Here is a 10,628-nt window from a genome sequence, read left to right on the forward strand (position 1 = left end):
CACTAGCTAGCCCACCGAAATCTATACTTCTTGTAGAGTCTCACAAGCAACAATCTATACTTCAATGGCCTCTTGACAAGACACGTAATCGCATATAAAAAAGTTGGTGCTAACAAAACTAGACATGACATTGATATACACTTTATGAACGAAAAAAGAAAAACAGGAATGCAAATGTGTATTATGAACAAACTAAAACAAAATACTAACACCAACCATGTTTTATTTTTAAATTGTAAAAACATTTAAGTACCCAAGTGTCTCAGGATCCCAACATACGAAAGTATTAAGTTTTTCATTGAATATAGTTCGACTTGAGATCAAGGTCACGACTTCAAATCAGTAACTCCAACATTTTGCAACAAGGTAACTTGGTATCTCATCATAAATGTATTCAAAAGTTTAATAATACGATGCTAGAGTAAGCTTCTGCAATAGTCCTGACAAAACCAATAATTAGCACACGAATACAAGTGGTGATGCTTGGATGAATACAATGATAAGTCATAATGCTTCAAAAGTGCATCATCAATGTGTGCCAGACAATCTTATTTTGGATTCTTTCCTACAATTGCAATACAAAGAACCCAAGATCACCATGCCTAACTATACGCGTCTCAAAAAATTTACATCCCCAACTAGAATGACTTATTTTGGACATGCTTATTTTGTTGGTAATATATAATGACTTGAACATGTTATTGTAGTAATAAAAATTTATTTATGTTTCATGTGCATTATTCTTCCTAATTTAGAGGAAAGTAACTCTTTTAATTAAGCATCACTCATATATAGTAGTTGGCACACAACTCTTTCTTTCTGGTAAACTTTCAAAATACATATTATTATATTACATATCATACAAATGAGGACTACTATACTTAGACATTCAGAGTGACACGGAAAATAGGACGAATAGCTCATATAGCAGTTACCTAGCTAAAGGAGCAGTTTGTGATCCAAGATTTACAGAAGTAATTTCAACTATAGCTCTTTCTCTTCCATTATTTCTCTGAACCATCTCCAAAGAGAGACATTCATTTAGCTCTACCAAAATTTGGTTAATGTCCGGCCTCTCGACAGCATTTTGTGAAACACATGACATGGCTATCTCAACGACTTTCCATGCTGAATTGATGCTGAACTCACCCTGCAACCTCGAATCCATAATGTTTTGAATATTTCCTGCTTTAATTATGGGAACAACCCATTGCAGTATATGAATATTTTCTTCATATGATCTTTCAAGTGCTTTCTTTCCGGTGATCAACTCAAATAGAATTATCCCAAAGCTAAAGATATCATTTTTCTTATTTGTGTTTCCTGATCGTTGAAATCTATTATGAAAACACACAAATGAATGGCATAAGTGAATTTTTTGTATTGCTTCTTTTCTTTTTATTATACATATTATAAATCAAATAAAATAGTAGTATAAGTTAAAAAAAAAACTACACTAAAATGAATGTAGGAATGAAACTTTTTCTAAACCAGCTATCTTGTAACTTTACCGCTGAAATCTTTGTACAACCATTTCTTTTGCAACTTAAGGAAACTAAAACTAAAATTCTATTGATCTACCATTCAACTTATTAATTAAAAGGATTTGTGCAAGTCATGAAATCCAATGCTTGAAATGAATATTTAGGAAAAGTAAATGCTACAAGAATATTAAAATTTGGTTAATCTTGTTAATTTGTTTTTTTATATTACACTTACTCAGGATCAGCGTAACCAAATGTACCAGCAGGTCGTGTGGATATATGAGAAGCATCATCATTACCAAAAGCTCTACTTAGACCAAAATCAGCAATCTTTGCATGCAAGTTTTCGTCTAGTAGTATGTTGGAAGGCTTCAAATCTCTATGCATAATAGGTGGTTTACATCCATTATGTAAATAATCCAATCCTGAAAATCCACACCAAGTGCAAATATAAAGGTATACGATGAAAGAACAATGTTCCAATAAAAAGTGGAAAATTATTATAGTTACAAGAGAAGATTGACAAGAAACACCAGAATCCTGTGTCATGATGTAACTCTTCCAAATAATAACTACCCACTTCTCCATTTATGGCCAGCCAAAACCTAATTGATCTATTTTATGCATTCTTCTATTTCTTGTAAAAAATCCTTCGTAACAAATAACATTCCTCATAAATAGTACATTACCATATGCTGTATCAACTGCAATGTTGAGTCTCTCAGTCCAGTTCAAGACATTTGAATTTTCCACTGCATGCAAATGAGCAATAGTTAAAATTCTAACAAGCCGTCCTTAAAACAAAAGCATATATGAAAAATTCCTAGGTTACAATATAAATTATTGTGTGGGTTAAATATGTTTTTAGTCTTTATAAATATCATGAATTTCATTTTTAGTCCATGCATGTATCCACTTTTTAGTCCTTGCAAAATACAAAATTACATGTTTTTATTTCCTAAAGAGGGGCTAAAAGTACACTATTTTGTAATTTGTAGGTACTTAAAAGTGAGTATAGGACTAAATATAAAATTCGAAATATTTATAAGATCAAAATTTTATTTAAGGTACTAAAACTTTTACCAAGGTTTCCAATCCACTTCCACCTCTTTTAATGTTTTGTTAGTTTAGTTGTTTTCAAAAGTACTTTTATTGAGGTTAACCTTTAAAATATTGATAATCTTGAAATACTGAATCTATTATGCATTCTGACACCACCGATATGACAGATGACTCAAGAACTAATTAAAATTACCTGATAAATGTTGTTGTAGATTTCCATTGGCCATGTACTCATAAATCAATGCTTTAATTTCACCTTCATCACAATACCCAATGAGAGAGACCAAATTTCTATGATGAACAATCGTTAGAAGTTGTGCCTGCATTTTAAATTTTATCTCTACCAAAGTTAAGTGTGAAAAAATGTCTTCAACTGAAATCAAAATTGTATATGTTGATTTTTAGAATATCTAACCTCTGATTGAAATTCTTTATAACCTTGCATTGATGATGGTGAAAGCATCTTAATAGCAACTTGAGTTTGATCTTGAAGAGTGCCAAGATAAACTTTTCCAAATCCTCCTTCTCCAATAATAGTTTTGAAGTTATCAGTAATATTGAGAATTTCAGTATAACTGAATCTTTGATGTTTTGATTTCAGCGAACCCTTGTTCTTAGAATTAGAAGGCACCACTACATAAATAAATCAAGTTGATTTAAAACTTATAAAACAAGTGAAAAAATGTTCAAACATAGATATAGATACTCGTGCAAAATCATCTTTAATTTCTTCTATATAGGTAAAAAGAACTTGTATACACATTTTTCATGTTTTCTTTTCTGATTATGGGTGATAAGAGGAACTTTATCTAATTTATAGTGCATATGTACATTAATTCTAGTATTGTATGAAATTTTACATTAGTTTTTTGCTCCCATATTCTAATTCGTAACTATTAAAAAAGAATGATTTTGTTTATACTAAATTCCCATTGATCATTTTAAGGTTCTTTCAGGAAAATGTTCATTGTAATTTATCTATCATAATCAGAATGTTATTCTAAGTACCTATTTGTCTTTTGAATATCCAAAATCCGAGAGAGATCAATATGATTATAATTAATGCTGAAAGTGATGCAACAATTGGTACAACAATGTTCTTCTTTTTGCACGAACGCATGTTACAAGTATCAAGATAGTCATCCACACTGAAATATGCCAAAATTTTCACGATATTAGTTATAAATTGTAAATCTTGTAGTTATATACTATTAGTTACATCACTGCACAACTCTTCCATTTATATTGAACCATAGTTCATAATTGATGACGAAGAGGGGATTAATCAAATAAAAAAAAAAAGTGTGAAGAAACATAACCACGATTGAATAGTCTAAGGTATACCTTAATTGCAAAGTTGAATCTGCCTTTTTCTTTAGAGCATTTGGAATCGAACCAGAGAGCTTATTTCCCGTTAGATTGCTACCATGACAACAAATGATATATGACTTGAGTTATCGATGCAAAACAATTCTGAAATAACTAATAATGATTGATTGAATACAATTTAATTTTCTTACACAAAGGGTTATACTATAAGGAGCAACAGTTTAAAAACTAACAGGAGAAATTTCAAACTTACAGAACTTTTAAATTTGGCAAGTGTGCTAGAAATTCTGGCAAAGGCCCTTCCAACTCGTTGTTTGACAAATCCCTTGAACACACATATAGTCAAAATATTGATATTAATAGAAATGAGGAGCAACCATTTAGACTTGTTTAGAAACTTGGCATAGTAGGTGATATTTCTCTTCATAATTTGTCCATGAAACAATGATTAAGTATTTATAATATTTGAACATAAAAAGAAATGAATCACAACAATAATTACTACTCACAGAAATTTTAGTTCTGTAAGATACGAGAACCAAATATTTATCTCCCCTGTCAATTTGCTTGAGCTCAGGTTCCTGTTCATCATTTGCTATTTACATTAGGCAAAATTGCATTTTTGTTCTCTAAAATAAATATTTGATTCTTTATCTTAATTTATTTTGGATTTTTTTGTCATTCATCACTTTTATGAGTCAAGTTAATCTCTTATATTTGTAAATGTTTATTCTGTTGGCATATCTTCAAAATTATGCCAAATTTGAATCAATTTATCCAAATTTTATGAAGAAAACGTGTAATTATTGATATATTTTGATTGCAATGATCATAAGAAAAGATCCCTATGGTCAATATTTAGAATAACGGTTCAATTAGAGAGCATAAAAGTGAGAGACATTTTAAATACAAAGTTATGTTAATCAAGTTACTGAAATAACATAAAACTTTAGTTTCTAAATCTTACTATATAGTGTAAGAGCAGTGCTATATCTCTAGAAAGGAAGCATCACAATCTCTTCAAGAATAAATAGCAGCCAATCACAATGCACTATTTGCCACAATATATGGAGGTTTGGCCAAAAAATAGGAAGTGAACAATAAACAATGCAATAAACATTTGCCAGCTGTGTCGGGAAAATTTCGTTATGCCTTTGTCTTGCTAGAAATAGCATTTTCCTTAGTGTAAAATAACTCGTCGCAATAAATTTTTAAAAATCATTGGTGAAAAAGATTGAAATTCATATTAATTTTGACAGTGTAAACACTGGCAAGCATTAAAGATTAAGTTAAGTAGTTAACACAAAAAAAAAAAAATATAGCTAAAGTAAAATACAATACCATAAAAACAAGCATGTAAATAAATATGCTTAATAAGACAAGTACTCACAAAGATGTGATCCTTGGAATGGTATCACCTTTGCAAACTAGACCTTCCCATGCATATTGCTTAGGAAGACATGGGTCTCCTTGCCAACTCAATTTATTCACCTCATAGGAGCTTTTGATATCCATGATTGCTCCAACTTAATGTAGTGCAAAGTTATCAAATATATTATGTTACACTGCTTGATAAGTTTTATTGAATGCAAATTTTGCAAAATTGATTATTTGATTGAAAATTTGTATCATATGGATTATCACTAAAGTTTGACATAATTCTAAAAGCGTTAGATATAAATGTGGCATTTTTAAGCGATGTACGTACCATCTTGAGCGTCTGTTGGTGAATCAAGTTGGGTTATGAACTGATAAATCTCAAAAGCATTGAGCACAGGAGGAAGATCAGAATCTGAGGTTGCACTAATGTTGAACCAAACATCCCCTTGAGTTTTGTAGTTGAGTGTAATAGGTTTCAAGTAATCAAGAACTAAGGGCTGAGAGAGCACAGGTTTATAGTTTACTGTGATGTTTATTTTTCTTTTTTTACCACCTGAAAGTTTCTCAATTTCATTGAAGTGAAAATAGACATAATATTCATATGTTTTGTCTAGGGGTGGAGAATATGTATATTCATAAATAAATCCCAAGGGGTGTGACACATTATTTGGTTGGGCTGTACTCCTTAATACTTTGGATGGTAATTTATAAGCATCATTATTGATTTCTGGATCCATATTTATGGATTCATCCAAACCCAATGGATACCAATCATTATTTTCGTACAAGAATTGGTCACATAGCCATATCCGATCATACACATCATCTTTGTACCTAGCGTGTCTTTTGTGCACCAAGAAAAGAAATGATTCAATATAATTTTAATAAAAAAGGAGTGATTGAAAGTAGTCCTAAGTCATATTAGTAAATTAAAAATATTCATATGAAATTTCTTTAAGCAAGATAACAAGTTATGCGAAACTTTCGAAAAGGGTTTGGTTTGGGCCTATAAATAAGTCTTTAACAAGTAGAGTAAGTCAGATCTAAGCTTTGAATTTTGAAAACTGCTGCTCCCTTTTAAAACTGCTCATTTCCTGGATCCGGTGTGAGTTAACTCATGCTTGGTACTTTTCAGAATGAGTTATCTCTCGGTGACACTTTTTATATCGGTTCAATTAATTTTTAAACTAGTTCAACCAATCTTAAAAGTGCCAACAAAAGTTACCTTACGCTGAAAAGTACCGAGCGTGAGTTAACTCACGCTGGATACAGGGATCTAGGGAATGAGCAATTTTGAAAAGATGAAGAGCCGTTTTCTTGAATATTTTTATTAGGTCAAATTTTGTGTTACAAAGTCTAGTTCAACTAGCCCATTACCACTCCGATCATATAAAATTTACATGTATAATTATGTTTGAAAGTTAAGAAGGAAAATATAATAAAAATATAAAAACTGTAGTTAAGGTGTTGATGATTACTTGTTTGAACAAGGTGAGGGGCCAACATCAAACCTAGCTTCAATTTTCAACAGAGGTTGTGGATCAGTGGTAGAGATTATCTGTTGATTCTGATAAATGGAATTGTTTAAAAGTCTCAATTCCAATGATGAAATGCAAGGGATTGTTGGACCAGTCTTTACAAGGCACACATTTATAGTGTTAGATGAAGGAGTGTGTATGATCTCCGTGTAAGAGTAATCAACAGTATTAATGAAATTGATTTTTTTCCAAAGATCAACTCCAAGATATAAATCAAAAGATTGTGTTTGATTTTTGCCATCATAATTTCCATATGAAAAGAAAGCACGAATCATATACTTTTTATTTTTACCCTCTTTAGGTTTCAATGTGTAACAATTTCTATCTCCTTCTGGGAAACATCTCAACGTGGTTAATTGTTTCCCAAAGTAAAGATAGTTTAAGTTGATAGTGGATGAAGTCACATGATTCTCTCCTGTTTCCACAAACCCTTTGTCTGTCTTATACCAAATTCCGGTATCCTCTTGCAAGTAATCGATTACTGATCCACAATCAATGCTTATAAAACCTATCATAAGAAGAAAAAATTATATAAAATTAATAAATTATTCAATATCGTAACATTTTTATCTTACGACATCGGGCCACATTATATTGCAAGGTACTATACAATGCTCACATAATTTTTTTTTGAATAAATACAATGCTCACATAAATTATTTATTTGTTCTTCCTTTTTCTTAATATCATATAATTAGGGTGCATTTGATTGGTTAAAAACAATGATCTGGACAAGACAACATTTATATCTTGTTTGGTTTATAAATTGGTTATGAGGTTGGACAAAACAAGGGAATATGTGATATATATTTTTGTTTAGTACTAGTGTACATGTCATCTAAAATATTAAATAACTCTTTTCATTTTCTACTAAAACAATATTATATCTCTCTACCCTCTCATCTCTCTCTCTCTCTCATATGTTTCACTCATGCATGTATTCTCTTTCCTATAGTTGTTCTCAATGTATCCCCTTTCTCTTTCATAGGTGTCTTATTTCTCTCCCACTTTAATATCTTCTCTCTCTTATTTCTCTCTTTCATTTCTCTCTCTCTCATGTCTTCTCTTCTATCACATTTCATCCTCCTAAGAGCATCCATAATCTATAATGGAAACACCTATTTTTGGATACTTAAATGGATCTCACGTGTACGTATCACTAATTTATAATTTTTTAATAGTAGCATTTAATAAATATCTAATCCCTCCAACTCAGCATCTCACACAAATTTCTTAAATGTGACTCATTAATCAACTATCAATAACTTTAATATCATCACATTTTAATTTTTTAATATTAAGAGTTTGGGTCCCACTTAAATTTAGGGATCTTAAGTGAAACCCCAAGTCTTATAAGACCACGAAAAAGTTTCTTCACAATAGAAATACCTAATAGATATCGGGTCTTAAATGTTGAGGAACCTCCCATCGGAGATGGTTTCACTCTATATATATCCTTTCTCCCCTATATTAATATTTACAACTATATATAAGATATTACAGTTAAATTTATGTTATTTTATTTGTGTTGTCTGTTGATCATCAAACTTCGTACACAATAAAAAGTTGTCAAAGTAAATTAAGATTTGTGATGTATTGTTACACTTAGAGAGTATTTTCAAGTATCAGAGTTATATATTTTGAAGATAAAAATTTAGGAGAGCATTGAAATAGTTGTATTTCATCTCTTTTCCCTCAAAATTCTTTCATTATAACTTTCAACAAAGCTATACCTAATTAATGTGCAAAATCAAAGCAAACTCTGTTTTTACTCAAAATCAAAGCAAACTTAAGAAAGGTTCCTTAATATTATATGGAAACAATGAATAGTTGTACATACCAGGATTTTCATTGTTAGCAATTTCTGTTGAAACAGGTGTGTGTAGTTGTTCAGAATTGGCTTGAGTAATGCAAATAAATGGCACCAAGGCAAGCAATACGATGGAGTTTAACATTAAGGTTACCATCTGGGGTGGTTCTTTCTTTGTAATTAATCTGTCATGAATATGTTGCATGGAATCATATATAATTAGTCAACAAAAAGAAAGAGTGAAAGAAAGAAAATAGCATAGCAAAACCAAAATCTTAGTTATATGGATACAAAAGATGAGCAGGTATTTCAGCTATATGTGTTAATATAGACAGACACAGACACAACGAGAGGACCATCCATAATTAGCGTTTACCTTGGACTAATTAATAATTAACTCAGTGGGTTTGCCTAGTCGTCTAAGCAAGGTGTGCACGTTCTAAAGAGTTGTCTTACCCAATATTTTTTTTCTTCTTAATGTCTTGATGATCAATATTTTAAGAGTAATGTTTTAGTAGCATATTAATACAAAATGTTTTGAACGAACCAAAGAAGATAGATTAATACAAAATGAGATAGATTAATTATTTAATTAATTGATTATAGATTGACTTAGTGAATTATTTATTAATCATTATTGTTTTTTTTGGTCAGGTAGTCTAGTGGCTAGAATTCACCTTACAAGGTGAATAAGTGGGGTGTCCGGGGTTCGAACCCCGGCCCCTGCATATAATAATGCATTATCCTACCAACTGAGCTATACTCACGGGACAATTATTATTAAACACTAACTAATTGATGAATGTTCGTTGAACTTTCTTTCTGATTGAACCGAGATGGAATGGATCATTCATCAACAACAAATTTCTATTAGACGTTAACTTACTATAGAGCTTCACAGATATATATTGTTTTTGAACGGCAAATCAAATATTTTATTTAACAATCTTTTTCCAAAACACGACGTATCCGTAATAGATCAAAGATAAATAATTAAACAGAGCATTAATTCGAGAAGCTAATAGATCGGAGATAAAATTTATTTTTTGGCTAAGTAATTATTATTACTCAGTATTCGTCTTATTCCAATATGATCAATTTAGTTCATTCATGTATCTAATTACTTAGAAGCATGTCAAGTTTGCTCGTTGAATATGCTTTCTACACTTTTGACCACTCAACTCCCTCCTTAGGCATCAATATATATACTATGAAGAAGTATGCAGAGTTACATCATAGCCATATAACTTATGCAAAAGGGAACTCAAATTATGGCAATTTGAATACAGTTTGTTGGGTTAATTGGGACCAGAGTTGTCTTCCAAAGACTTTAGACGGCCTTGGCGTTAAGAACCTCTCGAGTTGTTTAATGCATCTCTTCTCTTAAAATGGAAATGGGTATCTTCTAGAACCGAATGCTATTTGGTATGATATATTAAATTACATGTGTGTTCAATTTCTCTTTTCTCATCTCTTATTTTAGCAGTGTGATAATATTTTGTACTCTTGTAACTGAGTATCAGAAGCTACGTTGAGTGAAGTGAACTCAGTCATAATTGGATGCTATGTTAAATGAACTCAGCCATAACAATAGGTCGAAGCAATCTTGATGGTGGCTCAATTTGTTGTAAGTTGAAAGGTCTAATGGCACTCACCTGAACTGGTTCGCGGAGTTAATAAAATGCAGTTTAGGGAACAGCATCTCTTTAGTCAGCTTTTGGAGTGATGTTTGGATCTGTCATGATCCTTTAAAAGACAACTTCCCTGGTCTTTTTTCGCTAACTAATAATAAGGATATGGCTGTGGCAAAGGCAGGGGTATGGGAGGGCTATAATTGGTGTTGGAGGCTGCATTTGCCTCGAAATATATTCGCTTGGGAGGATGATTTAGTTGTTGATCTACTTTTGTTGTTGATTGGTATAAGCCAAGGCATACTAGCTTCACACAAGTGGGCATGGAAACTTGATGTTCTTGCCGGATATACTGCCAGGTCCAGCTTTCAAGTTGTGCTTCATGCAAGATATT

At 31.3% G+C, this 10,628-nt stretch overlaps 1 protein-coding gene across 1 annotated transcript; it reads right to left on the bottom strand.

Annotated features, from left to right (window-relative positions):
• Positions 1-750: 750 nt before the first annotated feature.
• On the bottom strand, positions 751-8,940 carry LOC25500355 (probable LRR receptor-like serine/threonine-protein kinase At1g05700). The gene is made up of 13 exons (XM_013588754.3): positions 8,634-8,940; positions 6,734-7,301; positions 5,584-6,098; positions 5,266-5,401; positions 4,385-4,456; positions 4,129-4,200; positions 3,891-3,968; positions 3,555-3,694; positions 2,962-3,179; positions 2,740-2,866; positions 2,174-2,236; positions 1,720-1,909; positions 751-1,337 (listed from the first exon to the last, which is right to left on the bottom strand). Exons 1-13 carry the CDS (start codon positions 8,806-8,808, stop codon positions 932-934), a joined length of 2,760 nt encoding a protein of 919 aa, XP_013444208.2. The 5' UTR covers positions 8,809-8,940; the 3' UTR covers positions 751-931.
• Between the last annotated feature and the right edge of the window lie 1,688 nt (positions 8,941-10,628).

This window comes from Medicago truncatula, chromosome 8 (genome assembly GCF_003473485.1).
Source record: "Medicago truncatula cultivar Jemalong A17 chromosome 8, MtrunA17r5.0-ANR, whole genome shotgun sequence".
Classification (NCBI taxonomy): domain Eukaryota; kingdom Viridiplantae; phylum Streptophyta; class Magnoliopsida; order Fabales; family Fabaceae; genus Medicago; species Medicago truncatula.

Bases quoted from the DNA above. Each gene is read 5' to 3' on its own strand.
- LOC25500355 (XM_013588754.3), bottom strand. From the start codon at position 8,808: ATGCAACATATTCATGACAGATTAATTACAAAGAAAGAACCACCCCAG. The intron at 3,180-3,554 runs GTACTTAGAATA...TTATTTATGTAG, and splicing joins GATATTCAAAAGACAAATAG to TGGTGCCTTCTAATTCTAAG. The intron at 1,910-2,173 runs GTAATGTACTAT...GTGGATTTTCAG, and splicing joins TGCAGTTGATACAGCATATG to GATTGGATTATTTACATAAT.